We start from the raw sequence: 23419 nt of genomic DNA, 5'->3' as shown, positions 1-23419 counted from the left end.
GTAAAATAAGATATTCAGGATTCCACCAACTTCAGAGTCCAAGTTTGTCCTGAGGAGAGAGGAATGTCCCAAACAAAAAAACCTTCTGGGCCCATCTGCATTTCTTTTCTCTGTTAATTACAGCACCAGGCTGAGACCGGGCTCCGGCTGAAAGATGTCGCTTTTGTCGACACTTGGAGGAAAGAGGGAAGAAATGTGAACTTTTTTTCCTCCAAGTTCTTTTCAAATTATGTGCTGGACTGTGTGTGTGTGTGTGTGTGTGTCTGCATCTGTCTCTTTTCTTTACTGCTCCACTGTAAACTCTCCAGACCAAATGTCTAAATCAAGAGGTTTTTATGTGGATAACAGAGCACCGGCCATCCTTCTTGCTTTTACAAACTGTCTTATTCCTTTGGAAAACTTGAACACAGCACCTCAGGGTTTGATTAGAGGTAATGGTGGCATCTGATAGAGGTTGTCTAAAATTGTGCTGAGTTGCAGCCGAGAGAAATTGGATCTCTCACCAAACCTCTCCAGGTTAACTAGTGAGTGTGAGGTGTAGATATTGGCGTTTTTAGGTGTGTCTTTTACACATAACAACTACACACAGAATAGTTTATAACTGATAGCTTTAACTGCAGTTTCTGCGTGATCAAAATTTCTCAAAATAGACAATAGTTTCAAAATAGTGATGATTTTGTAACGTTTCTCCCCCACAGTTAATGGGGCAATGACTCAGACTTTGAAAAAACAGGAAAAATGTACTTTTTGAAAATAGAAAGCTCAAAGTAAATCCACTCTTTTTTTTTTAAAGGACAAATATATTTATTCACAGGTAGACATTTTTGAATTTACAAGAAATTACTGCTTTTTTATCCTGAATTTGATTGATTGATAAATAAATGAATAAATAAATAAATAGATGTATTTAACATTGATGCTTTAATTAATTATTAATCAATTAATTGATATGGTTTGTGATTACATGAACAGCACACATTAACACACGTTTCTGTAAATGTGCCAGTTTAGCCAACTTGACTAACTTTCAACTGTGATCCCTACAGAAAAACACAGAGTTTATTCAAAATGACAAAAAAAACTATATTTAGAATTATTCTAATTATATTTACTGGAAAAAATATCAACTTTTTTGTTTTTTTGTTTTTTATTTTTCAGCCTATTTTTCCAAGTAATTTCTTTTGGTTTGGTTTTTGTTTTTCTTATTTTTTTCTTTTTTGTTTTTGTTTTGCTTAATTAGTTAATTTGTCTTGTAATTTCTCAGCATTTTTTTTTTTTACTTTTTTTTGGGTCATGTCTGGTTAAGTTGCTCATTGCCTTCAAATCAATTTGCTCAGGTTTAACAGGGTTAAAGTGCTCAGAAAAACTGTAAATTTGCACTTCAAGGCTATTTCCATCATTACTAGGTAAACACCGTCTGCTGATAAAGACCATGTGATATTCAAAAGTTTGAGCTTTTGTAGCAAACAGCTGTTAAATGAACTTTGAGCTTTAGCCTGGATTTTTAAAGTGATTGTCCTATGGGGTTTCTCAAAAGTAAAGCTGCCAGGTGTAATAACTTTTGGGGAAACAATATTTATTAGGATCTGTGTCAAAATACAATAAATTCTACTTGTCCTTTAAGATGAGTAAAATTACTGCGTTGTCATTCATTGTGTCGTTACACAGCAGGATCTTATTAAACGGAGCGGGAGGCCTCTGTTTTTACTGTCTGTTTTGTCCGGCTCCGGCTCACACACGTGGTTTCGCCTCCTCTGTGTGTTCGGGACACTCGGTTACCATGACGAGCTGTCTGGGTGAATGCACTAAATGCCAAGTGATATATTGAGCCCTGACAATGAGCCTTACACAGTTGCTCACAGTTTTTTTTTTTACTTTTTTTTGGGTCATGTCTGGTTAAGTTGCTCATTGCCTTCAAATCAATTTGCTCAGGTTTAACAGGGTAAGTGCTCAGAAAAACTGTAAATTTGCACTTCAAGGCTATTTCCATCATTACTAGGTAAACACCGTCTGCTGATAAAGACCAGTGATATTCAAAAGTTTGAGCTTTTGTAGCAAACAGCTGTTTAGCCTGGATTTTTAAAGTGATTGTCCTATGGGGTTTCTCAAAAGTAAAGCTGCCAGGTGTAATAACTTTTGGGGAAACAATATTTATTAGGATCTGTGTCAAAATACAATAAATTCTACTTGTCCTTTAAGATGAGTAAAATTACTGCGTTGTCATTCATTGTGTCGTTACACAGCAGGATCTTATTAAACGGAGCGGGAGGCCTCTGTTTTTACTGTCTGTTTTGTCCGGCTCCGGCTCACACACGTGGTTTCGCCTCCTCTGTGTGTTCGGGACACTCGGTTACCATGACGAGCTGTCTGGGTGAATGCACTAAATGCCAAGTGATATATTGAGCCCTGACAATGAGCCTTACACAGTTGCTCACAGAGGTGCAAACACAGACACACACACACACACGAACACACACACACAGCCTCTTTGACCGGAGAGGATTGTTTAAAAGAGGTTGACATTGTAACAACACGAGCTACATGCATCTTAGGAACAAAAAGGCAATAACTTCCCACACAAAACATTCAGAATAATCCAGAAGGCCATTTTGTCGTGGTGACAAATGACTTGACCTTTGACATCAAGGATAATTAAGTTCTTTTATATTATCTTTATTTCACTTTGGCTAAAAGATTTGATTCGACGCTGAAACTCTGAAGTTTAGTAGAAATATTCAGATCTTTAATAGAAAAAATATAAAAATACTACTTTCCAAGTAAAATTCCTGTAGTTGAGACATTAAAGCATCAGCAAAGTACCAGCCAAAAGTACTTACAGAAAGAGTGTGACTTTAGCTGCCAAATGTGGCTACATAACAACTAAAACATGATAAATGATTAAAAAAAACATAACAGTAGCGAAAAACTGGCTCAGTAACATTCTTTAAGCAAAAGTGTGCCAAAATTCCTAAAATCAGCTTCATCAACATATCAGATCAAGTGAAGCTGTTGCCAGAGGGGCCCCTAAGAGAGGGGACACGGCCACCCTGAAACAATCACTGGGCGCCCCTGGTGAAAATAATTGGAGGCTGACATTTAAGACAAGACGTGCAATTATCTTCCATGTGCAACCGCTGTAAATATCTTTTTAACTGTTGAGGTCACACTTTGTTTTTTTCTGTTTATATATTGTTCTCTTATTGTTCTTGCTTATCTTGTTTGTACCTTGCTGCTGTAACAATGCAAGTTTCCCCTTTGTGGGATAAAGGATTATCTTATCTTATTTCAAAAGTCCTGCATTCAAAATAGTACTTCAGTAAGAGTATGATAGTATAAGCATCAAAATACAGATACAAATACATTCTTATAGAATGGCCCATTTCAGAATAAAAATAAATTTAAAAAAAAACTTAAAACAAAACCAGAATACCCAGAAGACATATTCAGTAAATACCATAAATATTTAATGTCCAAAAAAGAGTAGGAGGATGTGAATACTATCAAATCCTACCCATTTTTTAAAAAAAAATTTATCAATAAACTTCACTTTTTTTTAAATAAAAAACTTAACGTTTAATATACTTGAGCACAGTTTTTGAGTAAATGCACTCAGTTACGTTCTGTTATTAATTATAGCTGTTTATTGACTGTAGTAATGCAAAGGTACAATATCCAACTGAAATGTAGTGGAATAGAAATATAAAGTAGCATAAATACTCCTCAAATACACTTGAAAACTGTCCTTAAGTGCAGTACTTTGGTAAATGTACTTGCTGCAGAATAATCATTCATATAGACATCATTTAAGATGAGTAAGACTTCATCAGAGCTCTTACCAGTTCCCTCCTCAGCCAGGCCAGCGCGCTCTCTATGTCCAGTTTTCTGCCTTCCTCTCCAGCTGTGCAGCCCGTCCTGCTCCGAGGAGGATCCCTGCAGGCACTCTGTCCGGCTGCCTTACCATCGTCAAAGGTGGAGGTCTTGCAGGAGAAGTCCCGCAGTCTGGTTAGGACCACTTCCATCATGTTAGTTAAGTCTGCCTAACTGGGTTCCTTCTGCTGCGTCTTGTTGTTGTTGTCGGCTGTGGTGCAGACGCAGCCTCGTCTGATCTCTTGTGTTATGAGATCCCTCGCAGTTCTGACGACTTATGAGGAACTCACCCTCTCTTTCTCTCTTTCATCCACTCTGTCTCACCCCCTCCTTCTCTTCCCTCTCTTGTCTCTCTGTGAGGAGTGTGAATGTTGATGGAGCAAGTCTGACGTCAGTGCATTGTCCAAAAGGCCTGACCTGAAGTTGTTTACCACTTTTTTTGGGGGGGGGGCTTTTATTACACACACACACACACACACGCACACACACGTACAGATTATTAGGATGGAGGTGTGCATCTTTAAAGATACTTGCAGTGGCTCTGATGTGATGTTTTTGTCTGTCAATGGACGATGCACTGCAGGGAAAACAGAACGTATGGACACGCTTACACAAACATGCACGCAGCCCTTTAGTGTAAGTGGAGCTCTCATGATCTGAGTGGCCTGTCGCATGGTCAGGATCTTAAGAACAGTGTGAACAGCCATGTGTGACTAACCCTTCTCGTGCCATTTTCTCCTCACTCTGCAGCCCCTGGCAACCCCACAACACCATCTATTCACACACAAACAACACACACAGCTCCTTGGCAAACCAAACACAGGCCCACTTTCTTGAGTCCACAGATGCATCGACCAAAATAGCCACATTTACACATTGAAAAGCTATTTTTAGAGTCACACTGAGTCCACTTTTAGACTTCTTCAAGAAAACAAGCGTAACGACTCTCAAAAGACTTTTAAAAAAGACGCCTTTAATTCTCGTTGTGTGATTGTCTCATGTTCTTAATGCAGCTTTCAGCGAGACTGAAGAGCTCTGATGTAAGCTACATGAGCTCTAACGTCACCAGTTGCTTTGTGAACGAGTGGCTGTGTATAATTGGCAATTGTGTTACACTTTTTCCATCTTCCATCATTCTCTGTTTATAGAAATAAGAATTTTGAAATGCAACACTTTTGTTTTTGCTCTTATTTTGACAAGTTAAAGATGTAAAACTTTTTATCATGCACTCAATAGATCTATTTCTCTCAAAGTTTGGTTGCAAATTTGTTCATATCCCTGCACTTTTTCTTTTCCAAGATAATCCAAGATGCTGATTAAACAGTATCATGACTACACAGGTGTGGTTAGAACTGTCACAATAAAAGGTCTCTCTAAAATGTGCAAAACACAACACCACGGATGTTGCAACTCTTGAGGGCGTGTGCCATTGTCATGCTGGCTGCTGCAATGTCCACCAAAGCTGATGCACGTGAACTGAACGTTTCACTATCGTAAGCCGTCTTCATGTCATTTCCCTGAATTTGGCAGTACATCCAACCAGTCTCACACATACACATATTAGTTATGAGTATGCAGATACATTTTCCCGAGACGGTTTCTGATGTTTTAAAAACTTTGATTGTGCTGCACCAGCTGTAGCTGCTCTTAAACAATTGTGCAGGTGAAGACGCTGGATGTGGAGCTCCTGAGATGCTGTGGTTTCATATGGGTCTGCTGTAGGGAGGTTGACTGGATGTACTGCCAAATTCACAGAGTTTACAGTAACACATTATATATTTAGAGTAATATAATTATATATATAAAACTGTATTGCAGAAACATGTACACATCTACTTTTTTGAGTCATTTTCTTGTTGATTATTTTATTTTATTTTATTTTATTTTACTCCTTTATGGTGCTTATTTTCAGGTAATTTTCTTGTAACTTTTCCTATTTTTTTTTTGGCCATTTATTAATAAATTGCTAATTGCAATCTCCCATTTTTTTATTTATTTTTTTTGTTGTTGTTGCAAGAAATCAAACCATACTGTTCCAGTTTCAATGGGTTTTATACTTTCTCCCTCATCATTACAGATGTGTAGCTCATGGGGTTTGCTGTACATGGCTCATTGTCGCCACCTTGGGGTACATTTTGGAAGGAAATATTAACAAGTGGTGCTGGTCTTTTTAGTATTACTTCCAACTTTATTTCAGACTCTTGGTCCATATCAGTAAAAACAATAAATAACAAAACAAGGACAACACAGAGAAATAATCATTGCAGTTCATGAGTCCAAAGTTATTAAAATGCATACAGAGATCTGTTCTAATGTTTCCAAAAACAAGAGGAGTACCTTGCGTCACTTTTGTCAGCTCAGTTAAGGCCTTCATGATTTAACTTTTTGTATCGACACATAAATCCATACACAAAATTCCTCAGCAATGCTTGAAAGACTACATGTTTCAAACATGTGACTTGCACCTGTTCGTCTTGGGAGCTCAAGCAAAAATATTAAGTGCATCATTAAATGCCACCTGAAGCCTTTTCATACATACAGTGCAGTCTGCAATCTAAGCAGGATTTAAAGGATGTTTTACCCGTAGACACATTGAGGTCACGTAATTTGGACAACGAAAGGCCTGAGACGCCTCCTACTCCTTGCCTTTCATGCAACATTAATGTTGCAAACAACATTAACAAATCAAGTAATGTTTGTATGTAATTTGTTTAAAAAGTCAGTGAAAAACAGCCAAGGCATTAACTTTAAAACACTATATCTGTTTAGTATTTCGTTAATACAATAATGCCTGACACAAACTATATATGCATACATACAATAAAAATACTATATAAATGCCACTGTTTTTTTGAAAGGAAAAACACAAAAAAATGTTTTTAAGCGGTTCCATCCTGGCTCCTCCAGACAACATACCGAAGTGTCCTTGGGCAAGATACTGTACCCCAAATTGCTCCCAATGCTGCGTCTTTGAAATGTGAGTGCGTATGAATGGCTACTGAGTCGCAGGTTGCACTTTGCACCATAGCCTCAGCCACCAGTGTGTGAATGCGTGTGTGAATGGGTGAATGTGACATGTCGTGTGATAGCGCTTTGAGTGTTTGAAAAGACTAGAAAAGCATTATACAAGTAAAGTCCATTTACATGATGCCACTGGTTTTTAAATGAAAAAAACCCACAAAAATGTATTTTCCACATACTTAATGATCATTTGTTGGCGGTGTTTTTGATTATTATAGTCTTGAATATGTCAGTGATTAGTAGCAACATTGTTTTTTAATGCACTAATATTTTTTGTGTTATGTCACTTAAAAAAAACAACCTGGCTCTGAACACTTTTTAAACAAAAAATGTTCTACAAGAATAAATATGCAAAATATATAAATATTACTTTGTACTTTTACTGGGTTCATTTTTTTCCACCAAGATAATCTTGATAATAACTACCATTTTCAGGAAATTTGGGAGTCCAGGAAGTGTATGTAAGACGGTGACAGAGCACATATGTGTTTGATTATGTAATCACTGAGTGCCGGCTGGTCAAAGGAGGTGGGCGGGTCTCGGATGAGTTCAGCTTTTGGGTGACTGAACAACAAAATGCACCTCCTGATTTTGATGCGGGGCGACACCCAAGACAGCATGGCACTGAAAAATTGTTCATGTGCATATTGGGTGTTATCATTACAAACATTTTGCATGCAGATTTGGGTTTTATGCTTCAACATCTTTACTTTTAATCCTCGTATGCCATCACTTTCCTCTTCTGAAAGTGTTGCAGGCAGCCTCAAATTTGCACACGGTGCAAACAGCGGCGGTCACAAGGCTTCATCACAGAGCTGTCTGCAGCCTGTGAGCTCTCAGAGGATGGTCAGTGTGTTAACACTTCACCAGAGGACACTACGAGGAGCTCAACAAATAAACATTACATTTTGATAAACAGCGCGCTTTCTCTCTGCAGTACTTTTTAAATTACTTTTTTAAAAAAAAACATTTTTTGTTTTAGTCTGGGCATTTTATTTTTGCGGAATTTCTTTTAATCTGATATCCTCCAAGAAGCCAAAAATGTTCAAAAAGAAGAAGGATCCAGAGAGAGTGATCCTGGTGTCAGATGTGAGGAGCTCATACACCACTCTGAGGGGGTAAACTTTTATTTTGTACTATAAATCAAACTGGAATAAAAACAAAACATGTAATCATCTTTTTATCGCGTGTCATAGAGAAATTCATTCGTGAATGAAAGTTTTATCTAAAATTGGGTTTTAGTGACACTCAAATCACATTTAAAGTTTGTCAAACCTAAGTATCAGCTGTGAATATGATGCATTTTCTCCTCAGTAGTTGTGCTGTTGGCACTTTTTTTTTTTTTTGCTCACGTTCCCTTGTTTGTGAACCAGTGTTTTCCACACGGGACTGATGAGATTAGCGGTGCGCAAATCTGCACTTTCACTCCTGCCATCCCTGACACTTAAAAACACAGGGAGGTGTGCACGGCGTGGCGCACAGCGCACTGCGCTCCGACATCCGAGTTTGCTCTAAATCCTTCACATATTCTTCTGTTTAATCTGCGTGTGGCTGTATAGGCCTGCTTTACCCTTTTATAACTGAGCTAATTGCTTTGATTTCTTTGAAAAAAAAAAAAAACATGGGGGAAATGCAAAGAGAAATTTAACAAAACATAGACCAAAATTTACCAAGAAGTTATTGAAAAGTTAAAAGAAAATTACCCGAAAATAATCAAATGAAAAGAAGAGTGAAAAATAAAAACAAATGAGAAAACTACCTGAAAAAAGTAACTTTAAAAATGTATTTATGTTTGTTTTTACTAATTCTCCCTCTTTTAAAAACAACCTTTCAGGTAATTTTGTTGAGAGACTTTTTTTTGCCAAGTTGGTCATTACCTTTTTTCTCTTTGTTTTTCTTTTCTTTTTTAAAGAAATTTAACCACTTTCCTTATGCTTCAAAATGGTTTATTAGCTTGTGAATGAAGCACAAGAAAACTGATATCAATCTAGATTTTAAAGGGTTAATCTTTCTGGTGGTTAAACTTTTATTTAAATATTTGTGTTGAGTGGTAAACACCTTCAGGTCGATCACTTCTCTGACCATCTTCATCAAGTTTTGTTCAGCTGATGATGAAGATGGTTCTTGTTGGTACTGAAAGTGAATAAGCAGCTGGACCGAGCACATTTGATGCCCTCGGCAAGCTTCCTCTTTAACCCGCAGTTATTCTGCATGAATCTGGACACTGTAAACACAAAAATAAGAGCTATAGTAAACAAAGAAATGCTACACACCATTGGGCTGAACTTAGTTTGGCTGAAAAAATATAAAGAAAAGCAGAATTGTTACTTGTTGTTAAAAAAAATTACAAACGATAAACTAATTTCTCAAACAAAAATGCTAAACTTTTGTTTGTTCCAGCGCCTCTGGTATGAGATCTGCACCCTTTCTGTGTTTTTATATCCTTATGAGTTAAATATCTTTAATTTTTTATTTTTATTTCTTTTGACAAGCATTTTTAAAAGCCTAAACTGTGAATCAGTTCAGTGAAATAATAATTTATCAAAAATGAAAGTCATGTGTTCCACCTTAAAGAAATGTTAGTCACAAAGTCTTTAATGCAGGTCCAGCATGCCCAACCAGGAGGCGCTACAGATTGACGGCAGTGGTAGCGTCAAGCATTGCCATGACAACAGCCGTGCACAAGAAGATCGTGAACGGGAGAAGAAAGTCGCCAGGAGGAGGTTGTTGGTGGCCTCGGCCATCTGCGTGGTTTTCATGATCGGTGAAATCCTCGGTGAGTCATTTTGTTTTTGGCACTTTTCTTTCACCTGTAATCCCTGATTCATCTCTCCACAGCTCCTGTTTCCTATTTTCTATGTTCAGAATCAGTGCGTTGCCTTCAAATTTGGCACAAAAGTCCACTTAGACTCAACAATGACCTGATTTGATTTGGTGATCAAAGGTCAAGGTCACTATGACACTTTGTCCCTCTCATTCTTGTGAATGCGATATCTCAATCCCTTAAATTTGGCATAAACATTCACCTTCTCTAAAGGAGGATCTGCTTAGAATTTGAAGGTCAAAGGTAACAAAAAATCTCCTTTTTCTTAGTTCTTCCCACTCAAATATCAATTTATTTCAGCCGTTCCATAGTGTACTATTTAAATGAATGTATTTTTCTTTCTGCAGGTGGGTATTTTGCAGGCAGTCTTGCGGTGATGACAGATGCCGCTCACCTGCTCGTAGACTTCATCAGCTTCATCATCAGCCTGCTGTCCCTCTGGCTCTCCTCCAGGCCTGCCACACACAAGCTCAGCTACGGCTGGCATCGTGCAGGTACACACTGACAGCACGCGTCCATCAGCGGCTGCTGTCAGACTGTAAAGCTACACTGCAACATAATTTTCCGACTCTTAACTCATCATTAAAAAACATAATACGTAACATTTCCCCTAAAACCGACTAGAACTATGTTTATATTTTCTTCTTGTGTTTTACTTATTACTTATTACTTAATACTTATTTCAGATGGTTCCAACAGTGGTGTAATCTTATATAAGAAACTGTGCGTTACATTTGGTCACCTGTCAGTCGCTTCATATCACCTTTCCGACCTAGTTGCTGTAACTTCCAGGGAAACACAGTTAAAACAGATGATACATCACCAAAAATCATACAGTGTCACAGAATTTTACAAAAAAAAAGTGGTGCATATTTTTTCTGCAACACCTTTTGAATTAATTGCATGCAATTGTGCTGGGATCAGTACCTTGCCACTGCGTTTGGTTGTCTGAGTTGTTACAGGGCGCTGACTGATGGTCCGTGTACATACATATGCAAAGGTTTACATCTTATTGCACAATTAACCAAATTAACTTATTTCCAGTATTTTTTATCTTGGTCATATCATAGGTAAAGGTCATTTTCAATATAGTGTAGTATTTATTAGTTTGGAGTAGATTAAATTTTGATTTTGTAATGCACAATATTAAATTAGTTTACATTTATGTAAATATGATTAATATGTGGCACTTTCCCTTCAAATATTTCTGTACTTACTTTCCTTAAATCAATCAATCGATCCATCACATTTTTATTTTTCATAGCACCTTTAAAACAAATTGAATGCAATTCAAAGTGCTTTACAGTTTGATTAAGAAACAGAAACAAGAACAACACATGAAATAAGAAAAAATGGTTCTTAAAAAAAGACTACACTAAAAAGATAAACATAAATAGTATCAATATTTTCAGCTCCTCTCAGATCCTCTGGCAGGCTGTTCCATTGTTTTGGGGCTTAATCGCTAAAAGCAGAATCACCAGATGTTTAAGACCTTAACTGTACACTAAGTAACTAAATTGTAGGCTGTAAAGTGCTGATGTGCCTTTTATAGTAAAGAGCTGCCATAAAGAAATGTCATTTAATGCTCATCTATACTGAAACCAAATAGGATGATGCTGAAGGTGAAATACTTTTACTATCTGTATGTTTTTTATGGGTGTAACTTCACACAACACAAACAAAAGATATTTACTTGTTCTTAGTCTTTATTTATTTGTGAGCCATCCTAATTTCAGACAAACAGTTAAACCACAGACCGTCATGTGAGGTGTGTGCCGAATCACATGGACATTAAATGTTTTGGGACATAGTAACTTGCGAACAGACCATTTTTGTTCTATATCAAATAACTGGAGACTTCAGAAAATCAGAGCTAATTCAATTTTTCTCCTAAATTGTCAAGATTTTTACCAGAACATCTGTGTGTTCTGGTAAAAATTGGAAACTTCTGCCATTGAACGTGATCTGTAGTCAGTTTTTCTAGGTTTCTTCACTCATGTTTGTGCTGAATTTCAAGCGTTTTTCAGGTTCTGAATTTGAATAATCGGTTATCTAGAGCAGCTTCCAGTCCGCATTTGACCACAGCTGTCGTCGTATTTATTTCCCTCGTCACGCAGAGATTCTGGGTGCACTGGTGTCAGTCTTCACCATCTGGCTGGTAACAGGAGTTTTGGTTTACCTGGCTGTGGAGCGCATCATCAAAGATAACTACACCATCGAGGGCACTGTCATGCTCATTACCTCTGGTTGTGCTGTGTTGGCTAATATTATGTGAGTAAAATACACATTCTCATTTGTGCTGCTTTTATCAGCACGCCGTGCGTCTTTGAATATTTATGATTTAATTAAAGCCGATACAGAGCGGTAGGCGAGAATAAATCTACTTTCATGGACTCTCAGAGAAGTCTGTGGTGCTACATGTTGTATCTCAGAGCTGTTTTGTTTCATACTTTGAATATACTTGTTCTCTCAAAAGCATGGCCCTCACCCTCCACCAGTCTGGCCACGGCCACAGTCACGGCGGTCTGAGCTCGCACGGCCACGGCCACAGTCACGGGGGTCACAGCTCAAACGGGCACGGCCACAGTTACAAGAAAGGACACAGACACAGTCACACCTCAAACCACTCACACCTGAATGGCAACAGTGCAGATGTGGAGCAAAACACAGCTGGTCATGGTATGTTCCTCATGTCCAAGTCATAACTTTGTCATTTTCTTCCCCACTATGGTTAATATTACCATTAAACAGTGACATTTTAATTATTTAATTACCCAAGTGCAGTATTCTGTAGTTCAGCTTTACTGTGCAGGGCATTGCAATCAATTATAATAACATTCACTTAGTTTTATTTTCATTTATTTATTTACAAGTATACACACATTTTTAACGTTTCTGTAAATGTTTCAGTGGTAGCCGGCTTTGGTGGGATGGTGAGATGTTTTGAAAACTATCAGATGAAACCATAAAAGAACATTATAATGAATAGTGTAAAGGATTATCAGCCACTGTATAATTATCTTTAAACATGGTTTTCACTGAACTTGTTTGGTTCAGGACGCAGGGCTCAGCAGGACAACGCCAGTGTGCGAGCAGCCTTTATCCACGTGGTGGGAGATCTGCTCCAGAGTGTCAGCGTGCTTATCAGTGCCATCATTATCTTCTTCAAGGTTGGTCTCTTTAGGTGTGCACAAAATGTGGGAACTCTTTCAGAACGGGCTTTTCCCACACGTCCCACTGCACCAGTGATACTTGATGTACGTCCATCAGGCCAAATCTGGCACCTGATAGGGTGCTGGGTGCCCCCCCGCTACTTTCTAATTCACAATAAATATAGAGTGATTGACACCGAGAATTGTTTTTGTATTTTCAGTAAACATACGGTGCCAGAGTGCATAAAACAGCATCAAAATAGATCTTGTTTTTCAAAAAAGGTGCCAGTGGAGGATCCCCCAAAAACCCTGACAATGTCCTAAAATTCAAGAAACATCCTGAAATCCAAAAACGTCCTAAAATCCCAGAAACATTATTATATCGTAGAAGCATGTATGGAGCTGCTGTAACTGTGGTACCCCAGCAGCTTTAAGTTTTCCAACAGATTAAAAAAATGCAATAAAATTCAACATATTACAGCAAACTAATGAAGAACAGGTAACATTACAGAACAAAATGTGGCACAGATGGTATGAATCCAGATGAAATACTCCAAACTGATAAATAAAGGATAAAAAGAGACAAACGACAAAAACAAGTATTAACTAAAAAAACAAAACATAAACAGTAAGAATATTTTACGTTCTGTTGTGAACATTATTTGCATACATTAAAAAAAATGAGCAAACTGCATTAAACTTCCTATGGTAATCAAAGATTAAAAAGAGTACTTAGATGAAAGAAGATTAAAACATATATAATTACCAATAAGGGGGAAAAAGTATGAATTTTAAGTTAATTATATAATGTTATTGTGATTATTATTAGTGTTTTGTCTTAAATCTGGCTGCTTTTGGTGTAAGAATACCACAGCAAACAGCAACGTGGTTCCTATTTATTAGTTTCTGCATTATTTTTAGCTTTCAACCTTCCGCCTCTCTGTATTTCTCAATGCTAAAAACACACTCACCCCCGAGGAATGTCGAACACTAGGCTGTTTGTGCAGAAAAGATGGTGCCGTATTTTCTGTCCACAGGCTGTTTTGTCGGTCGATGTCTGTCTGCAGAGTCCCTGGGCAGCCATCACTGCAAAAATTATGAGCTTCTCTTGCATAACAAATACAACATTAATTGTCAATGTCCTGTGTCCCTTTAGTATTATAACAATTACTGAAAAAATACTCGAGGATACTTAATCTTTGTTCTTTGATGCCTTAGCCAAGATTGAATATGGGTCTGTACGGCTATTGCGCTCTTTGAGAAATACCACTCATGAGAAATAAGTTCAGCCCCAAGACCAAACTAATGATTTAATTACAGTAGATTAACATTATCTTTCTGTTATGTGTGTCTTCCAGCCAGAATATAAGATTGCTGACCCCATCTGCACCTTCCTGTTCTCCATATTTGTCGTGTGTACCACCTTCACCATCATGAGGGATATTCTCCTCGTCCTGATGGAAGGTGAGGCTCTCATTCCCGAAAAAAGTTAACAGCATACAGTGTTTGCAGCTCTCACTCTTAATCCTTATGACTTCTTAAAGTTTTTTATTTTCCATTTTTTACATCTGCGACTCAGGCACTCCAATAGGGATGAGGTACGGCGAGGTGCGGGATAGTCTGCAGGCAGTGAAGGGAGTGACGGCGGTCCACAACCTTCACATCTGGGCCCTCACCATGAACCAGGCTGTGCTGACTGCACATGTAGCCATAGGTGAGAAGAAACTGCCAGGCTCACATGCAAACGCATGAGCTGTCTGCACCATTGCACTATATTGCACTATATTTATATAGTACTATACTTTGAAAAATTAACTATAATCATAGCTTACTCGGTTGGCATATCAGCTTGGATAATGGAGGTTTTTACAGCGTTGGAGGCAGTAAAGTTAGTCAGAAGTGTACAGAAACACGTCTGGGGTTTCCACAATGATACAGTTATAGTGATAACTTCCATTTTGCCAAAAAAACCCTAATTTGTTTGTGTAAATGTATCATTTTATGGATGAGATGACTTGAAAGGTCAGAGGATCAGGTTGGACTGGATTTCAGATGGCAACACGTCAGTAAGAATTGCAGAGCACTGACGTGTCGCAGGGTGTGGAGCATTTCTTCAGAATTGCTTTATACACCAATTGCACAATGCACAATTTGAGACAGAACAGCACAGGCATCAGTGATGCTGCGAAAAAAATCTGTTCAGGTGTCAGGCGATTGGCTGGATAGAAGCTTTTTGAAGTTGGGAAATAGAGTCCAGGTACAAAAATATTGAAGTTATTAACTGAGCTACTGTTAAATAGTAACACACCAGGTGCTTAACCATAAAGATGTAACCTTCGAGCCAGCTGCTATATGACTTTGTTTGAATTCTTTTGGGGATCTCTACAGACTTCTTTGCCCATGTTTTCATTGTATCAACACCTGGCAGGGGAACACAAGTTGTGTTGTGATGTTTGGACCACTTTGCCACATCACGTTTCGACCTTTCCGACCCTTTCCTACCCTGAGCGTGAAAAAGAAAAAATGACTGTCATGTTAACATGGCTGATAAAGTACCCCTAAAGGATGTATTAAAGAAAGTCTCAATACAGCCATCGAGGCAGGGCCCCGTTCAGTCCTATGAATTTAATTTAATTTGTTTTATTTGAAAAGAGCCGATGTACAATATTAAACATAAATGTTGCCATTTGATGGATTGTACCAGTTAGCTTTAAGTTAATTTACATCTGCAGTCCCTCGGCAGGTCGCAATTAAAACATCACAATAATAAAATATCACAAAAGAAAAAAGAAAAAATGCTTAGCACAGCAACTCAAAGCTGCAACAATACACACACCTGCACACACACTCTCTCTGACCTGTAAACATGCACACACATGCACACACATGTACACACACATATAAATCCATTTTAGAAATTCAAAAAAGACATCAGTGGTATGAGAGCTGCGTTTTGGCGCATGACGCAAAAAAAAAAGCTCTTTTTTAGGGTGTAAAATACATGGATCTACTGGCCCATGAGGCATGCGCATGAGAGACTTGCGGAAGCTGAGTGTGTTCGAGTGTGCCCAAACAGGTAACTTCCGCCAGTGGAGCAATTGACCTCCGGCGATTGAGTTGGCATCACATGACCGACCTTGACGGTGTAATTCCACTTTTGGCCACTTTGTAAAATTTGCATCAGAGCCTGGTGTGCTACCTGGGGGCTTGGTGCCCCTGGGATGCTGTTTTCTGTAGGCCAACCAAGAAGCTAACGTCGCCCTGGTTCCCTCGTCAAAAAGCCCATGGGATTTTTCCACTGGATTTTGTATTATTGCAAAAAATATGCTCTGTTGTAAACAAACGTCTATGATATTTGCCATGTTTTGCTCAGCAAGATAGTCTTCGCAAATGAACACCACTTAAAGTATTTTTGAAGCCGAAATGCATTCACCAGGAGTAAAAAGCTAACATTAGGCTATAAACAAACTACACTAAGGTTGCATCGCCACTACTACGAGGCTGTCGTTGTGTCCCACGTGATGACGTTCAATAGTCTCATTGTGCCACTTGTTAGCAACCATCATTTTGAGACACTTAAAAGCTTCAAAATTCACAAGTGGGTTATTTACTGTATTTTATGTTGTAGAACAAAAGGTGAAGTCTCTTATGCTTGTGTTAACCACAAACCTTATTTTGGACTTTGGATAATTCGGCTCCCAGTAAAAACCTCCTGAACAATGATCACTGAAGGAATTCTAACCGGGAGAAGTTTCAGCCGGTTGATTTCTTCAATCCTCACTGCCAGATGCCACTCAATTTCCCTAAATCTTACACGCTGTCCCTTAAATAGAAAGAGGAGCATCTATATTTTTATGGTATTAATAATCATATCTTCTGGATTTTTAAATACCACAGTATATTGTAATACCCTCATATTTCTCAAGCCTAAGATAGAGGGCTTGTTTCTCTGTTGCTCTTTGCTGAAACTGTGTTGAAGCAGATTTTAAGGCATACAAATATAGAAAATAAACACGCAAGCTGAGTAACATCCACTACTGATACTTTCTTTGTCTTCCTGTCCCCTCCACAGATGAGACAGCAGATGCTCAGACTGTCCTGAGAGAAATGACCCAGGCTTGTTTCTCGTCCTACAGCTTCCACTCTGTTACGATTCAGATGGAGAGACAGGCCGACCTGAAGCCTGGATGTACCCTGTGTGAGGAGCCCAAGTTGTAGGAATTTGCCCAAATTCTTGTTCTCCACATCAGAGTAAGCCCAAATAATGCTTTAGTTACCGTAACTTCTAGTGATAACAATATTAAGTAGTTCTGTACTGCTCGTTGGACCTTCAGGTCTTGTGTTTTTACTATGACTTTATGCCAAAGTCATACGACTGCGCCTCGAGTGCCTTTTGTGTTGACGTTCCCAAAGAAATATTTATACTGAAGTAAGAATATGTATGTGCCTTGATGACAATCTTGCTCCTGATTTAAATGATTTTTCAAGAAAAGTTTCTCCTCCTGTGTGAAGTTTTAACTTGTCAAAAATGTAAATATTCCCGAGTTGTTTTTGCTTTTAAGGTTATTCATGTTGAAACAGAAATCACACCGCACTGTATAAACTAAATAGTCATGGTTTACAAATCTGCATGTGATATGATTAAGTGACTGTAACTCTGTAGGGGAGACCGGGGTTGGTTGGCACATTTTTCACTCTGCTGTATTTCTCGGGCATAATGAAAGGTTAAGTTCTCAGCTATAAATTAATGTTTTGATGCAAAGAAATGTTTTCTAAAATTAGGTGATTTGCCACTAAAATTATATCGTTCCTTTGTGCCAACCAAAGCTGCTCACAATTGACCCAACTTTTAGAGGAGATTATGTAAGCCAGCTTCCATTACTCGTCACGGACTTTAAAATCTTGTATCAAAATGTAGCTGATTCATTTGTTTGTTAATCAGAAGAAAAATCTTCCAATATGTATATCTAACACAGTTTTATAATACATTTAGTCCATAGACGACTTTTTATGCTATGTTTTTCGGGTTGTCCGATCAACGTATCGCATTATATCTCAAAAACACCATAAAGAAATTTCAAATTTGGCACAAATATTAACTTGAACTTAATGATGAACTGACTAGGTTTTGGTGGTCAGAGATCAAAGGTCAAAGTCATTGTGACCTTGCATCTGTCTCACTCTTATGAAGGCAAACCTCAAGAGCACCTTGAGGGAATCTCTTCAAATTTGGCACAAATGTCCACTCAGTGATAAACAGGTCAAAGGTAAAAAATCAAGGTCACTTTGACCTCACAAATAATAATGACAAATGACAAAATTTCAGAAAATGTCTAATAGGATAAAGTGATGAAGTGATTTTGAACCAAAAAGGTGGAAGGTCAACTTCACTGTGACATCATAATGTTCTACAAAAACACTTTTTTGTCATTATTTAATGTCTAACTCAGAAACAGGAGGGGAGACATTTGTGACACTAATTTTGGGTGCCCACCTTGTAACTGTGTACATCACGTAGATCTTCTGTGCTGCTGGATTAAACGTGTGTGAAGCACCCATGTTTTTAGAAACTTAGATGTAAACCGTAACTGCAACTACACGGTTTCGTCAAAGGATACAGCTGCAAGGTGGTAATTCTAGTTTACTTTTGATACTATATAACTGAAATGTCAACCTCATCAGAAAAATAGTGGCTGCCAGTCATTTTTATAGAGTGCAGGTGAGGAAACGAAAAAATGTAATGTTAGTTTTTGTTTCTGTGACCTTCAAATTATGAAGTGTTCAAATCAACTCTGGTGTCCCTTACTCACTATCCTCAACGCACATTTTACCAACTGTATTTGTTTACTTTAGCATCTTATGTGAAGCATTGGGCCCGATGCAAAAGTACTGTGTTTTTTTGAGCATTATATCTCAACCTAAGACATAGGATACAGTCACAGTCAGGTGCGTAAATATAGATCAATAAATAATTCTATGCATTGACTTTGAAGCCAGCAGCCTCAGAAACACTGTATGTGGAGAGCATTGAGTATATTTTAATACAAGTGTCTTTTCACTGCCTTTTGTACAGGTGTAAGGTGAAATGAATTATTCAATAAAATACAGCTTTTTTCAAAAATTCTGTCCTATGAATCTTGCTTTCAAAGTCCGATTAACAATGTCATAGAAATCTCCAACGATGAAGCACTGTATCTGTTTAACCCCTTACTGCCTATACCAGCTCCTCTGTTGCTGGGCAACAAGCTCACAAATGGATCCATTGTCTTGAGGGGCATGTTGCTCGCCTCACCTCATTGACCTTGAGGCAGTTTGTGTGATTTTTTATTTTTATTTTGTAATCTACCTGTGCAGCCATTTTAGGGTACTTGGTGCCTCTGACATGTTGCTGAAACTGAAGTGTTTACAGCTCGTTTGAGTTTGACCTTTTTCTCCCTGGCTGTTTCCTGCAGGAGCTCTGGGTTTACAGAGCTGCAGTAGCCGGTCAAGGGCATCATCAATAACAACTGACACAGCTGGCCAGTGCCAACTCACTTGAAGTCTTTTATTTTGAAAAATTCTCAAATTTAACAGTTGTGGAAAGTCAAGGCATTTACTCGAAATTGTACTTATGGGTACATTTGAAATTTTTCAACCAGGACACTATTTTCCCATGTTTTTATGTTGAAGTGACAAATGAAAACAAAAAAAAAAGTGAGAAAACCGCTGCAGTCGGCAGTGGTGAAACACGCTGAAATGTAACCACTTGGGTCATGTTTGAACTGTCAACTTACGTCCTCTACAAATGCTTGTTTTTGTCGCTGACAGGCTCAGATGGTAATCGCAAGTGTCTGACAACTTATGGAAAGGATCCTTACAAATGCTGACCTTATTGGTAAAGAGTATGAGTCTTTTTTGAAAGTATGGTGGGCATGAGAGTCAAAATACAACAACATTTCAGAAAACACAACAAAATTTCGGAAATCACAACAAAATCTCAGAAAACACAGCAAAATTAAAAAAAACATAACATTTCAATTTTTTTGAAAACAACATTCCTGAAAAGACAACATTTCAGAAAAAACATTTTTGAAAATACAACATTTCACAAAACACCACATTATTGTTGTGTTTTCTGATTTGTTGTTCTGTTTCTTGAAATGTTGTTATGTTTTGACCCTCAGGACCTCCATAAGAAGCAATGAAACCGCCAATGCTAAACGCACCAAACTCCATATAAATAAAGACTAATTTTAGCATGTATGGAGCCAGCATATTTTGACATACAACTGGATAAATTAAGGGTTTATTTAAGTGTTTGTGTATGACCTGTGAGCCAGTGGGCACTTTTTACAATAAACTCTTTATCATAATTACACATCTAATGTACATGGGCAATTTGATAAGTCTTTCAAAAAGTAATTTGAAAACTACATTTTCTTTGTAACAAACTACATTTTTCTCTGTGGTAGCCGTGCTGTAGCTCAACTTATTAAATTGGTAGCTCGTAAAGCTTTGCTTTCAACACTGCAGATCACATGTAATATGAATTTATATACACACTTGTATGTACTATACAAATAATTTGTGGTCACAACACACACACACACACACACACACCAGTGCCAGCGAGCTGCGAGGTGCATATATTTTTACAGCATTCATAAGCTCTCCCTCCTGTACTCTATACCTGATTCCCATACCTTCAGCTGCACTTATCTCATATTTGTGCCCAGAGGCTTTCGGAAGTAAAACTTTGCTGTGAACACTTGAATGGACTTCACATGCCTCTGCCTTCAGAGCAGACCTTTGTACTCCTTCCCCTCTCCATCCGAACTTAGCCCTGGAGGGACCAGATCAGTGCGTATTTAATTAAAGCATGAGTAATGCACTAGGTGGCTAGATAATCCGTTTTAGTCCTGATACCCCCTCAGCTAATAATTATTACACGGTTTGTGTTTCCTCACAAGAGGTGTTCTCTGTCTGTTTTTTAAGGGTTTTTATGTTACAGTTTGCGCTCAAACTCTTTCCTGGTTTTCCCCTCTGCTTCCCCTCCTATTTTATCTCTCTGTCTCACTCTTGCTGTCTCGCCCTCTCATGTTCAAGGTTCAAGCTAGTGCGGCATTGATGAGACGACGCAGTGCCGTCAGTTTCAAGGTAATCTGTGCTGATGTTTTTTATGCCAAGAGGCGTCAATAACATGCACATGACATGCTGCACGAGACACTCAGAGGTAATCAGATTCACTGCGTTTTGATGAATGAAGGTCTTTAACTCAGAACTTTGAATTTACAAGAATGTTTTTGTCTCAATGAGGTTTGATTACATTAACACAAACAGTCAATACACTTTCCATCAGTTTGCCTTGATTTGATCAATATAATCTGTTTTTTCTCTATTCACTGTAATCAGTGATGATAGATGGTCTTTTAAGCAGCTGAGGGCCCACAGACAGCTGCCTTCTCGGTCCTGCCTCCATGATAAACACATGCTTTTCACAAGCCATTTAAATGAGCTTGAATTCTGAGTCAAAAGGTTGGATCTCTTTTGAGAATGGGGAGAAAAAAGGCATTGGCAACTTAGCAAAAAAAAAAAAAAGCATCAAAGAAATTGCAAGAAATTAATAAAAGGTGAGGACGGTTAGAAAATTACCAAACAACTAGGGGAAAATGTGTATTATATTTATCTTTTTTCAAATTATATTTTTTAAATTATGTAACAGAAAAATGTATTTTAGATATATATAACATTTCAGACCCTTTGGGGTTAATTCTTGATTGTTTTGTTTTTAACCCTTTCAAAGCTTTCTTTTCTCTTTCAAAAACATGGGAAGAAGGCAATGAGCAACGAAAGAAGAAATGACCAGAAATTTAGCAAGAAATTAGTAAAAAGTAAAGAAAATCACCTAAAAAAAACCAAATAAAAACAAAACAAAAAGAGTAAAAGCAAAACAAAACCTAAAGAAAAACAAAAAAACAAAAAAACAAGCAAACAAAAAACAACAGGACAAGCCAACAACAAGGCAAACAAGACTTGGAAAAGCACAATAATTCTGTAACACGATTTTAATAATTTTCTTTTTCCTGTAGATATTTTCCCTATTTTTTTTTTAAATAAATAATTTCTTTCTAATGTTACCTTTTTTTTTGTTTTACATGTCATTGAAAGAAATCACATCAATTTGCTCAGCCTTCGAGGGTTAAAATTCTTGTTAAGGACATCTGAAAGCAGCACAAGATGAATGATGTTACTCAAGTTTTTTTTGTGCTTATTTCCAGGTATTTTCCTTATAATTTTTGACCAGTTTCTTGCTAATTTTCGGGCAATTTCTTGTTAAGTTGCTCCTTGCCTTCTCCCAATGTTTTTTTCAAAGAAATCAAACCAGTTTGCTCTAGATTCAAAGGGTTAAATTCTGTCTCATAATGTCAAATGTATAATTAAGCAACAGAGTGGGGATATCCATCTCACTACCTGCCTCCTCCCACTCACCATCACCACTCTCCCGTCCCAATTAAACACAGCGAGTAGACGGGCTGGATGATTATGGAGAAACTCATTTCCAAATGGCATGCCTCAGTTGGTCTGGCTGTAAGGCAGATGGGGATTGTAAGAGTAACATTCATTCATCCTGGCAAGCTAACCAGCACTCCTTCTGCAATTAAGAAGTTGTGGGCAGTCAAGTGAACTTGACATAGTGTTTTTCATATCAGTCTTTTGCATGTTGCAGACACAGTGTTTTTCAGAGAAAGAGAATAAGTGAAAAGACATGACTACAGGTTATTATTACACAAAATGTGTTCCAGATAAAGGGAAATTGAAATCCAGTCTGTAACCCATAAATTGAATGAATAATGTAAATTAAGTAATAGGCATCCTAATCTACTTTTTCAGCCCCATTCAAGCCTGGAGGCTTTTTTTTTTCAATAAAGCTCTTATTTCCAGGCTCTGTAAGTTAGAGCAGTAATTCTGCTGCATGGCAGAACACATGCTGAGGAAGCAGCCTCTATTTCTGACACCTCTTGTATTTCAAATTAATTTGAATTCTGATGGCTCACAAAATAATCCAAGCACAGCGGGACAGTATAAGTAATAAATTGATGGATGGATGCGTTGGAGGACTTGATTTAACACAGAATAGACAACATACCCATTTTAGGGATGAATTTGAATTATGCTTACTAAAAAAAAAAAGTTATAATGACCCATGAGAAGCAATCATGTGGCGTAAATTGGCCTCAAGGCTGATGAAGTCAGATGTGTGTGGCTTGGCTGTTATATAAGAGCAGACCAGCATATGGCGCTGTAACCCTAAATAGCCAGAAGAAAAATACAGTGCGCTTTGCTATACCGTAATATTTTCATTCATTACGATACATTTGGAAGGCGGGGGTCAATGTAAATGATAAAAATGGATTGATTTTACTCTAAAAGAATATTATTTTTCACTACATTGTAGATTATATTCTATTTACCAGCAAGAAATCACATTTATTACTTAAAATGACATTTTCAAGTGGCACCTCTATTTGATCATTTACCGTAATCAGTCACGCTGTCAGGGTGAATTCTCGCGATA

At 37.8% G+C, this 23419-nt stretch overlaps 1 protein-coding gene across 1 annotated transcript; it reads left to right on the top strand.

Moving 5' to 3' along the window:
• The first annotated feature begins 7567 nt into the window (after positions 1–7567).
• On the top strand, positions 7568–18018 carry slc30a8 (solute carrier family 30 member 8). The gene is made up of 9 exons (XM_042506601.1): positions 7568–8006; positions 9492–9664; positions 10060–10206; positions 11830–11983; positions 12189–12391; positions 12770–12882; positions 14223–14328; positions 14444–14578; positions 16937–18018. Exons 1-9 carry the CDS (start codon positions 7930–7932, stop codon positions 17080–17082), a joined length of 1254 nt encoding a protein of 417 aa, XP_042362535.1. The 5' UTR covers positions 7568–7929; the 3' UTR covers positions 17083–18018.
• Positions 18019–23419: the final 5401 nt, after the last annotated feature.

The sequence above is a fragment of the Plectropomus leopardus genome, chromosome 18 (genome assembly GCF_008729295.1).
Source record: "Plectropomus leopardus isolate mb chromosome 18, YSFRI_Pleo_2.0, whole genome shotgun sequence".
Taxonomy (NCBI): domain Eukaryota; kingdom Metazoa; phylum Chordata; class Actinopteri; order Perciformes; family Serranidae; genus Plectropomus; species Plectropomus leopardus.
The sequence above is the reverse complement of the archived record's forward strand: the minus strand, read 5'-3'. Positions and strand labels throughout refer to the sequence as shown.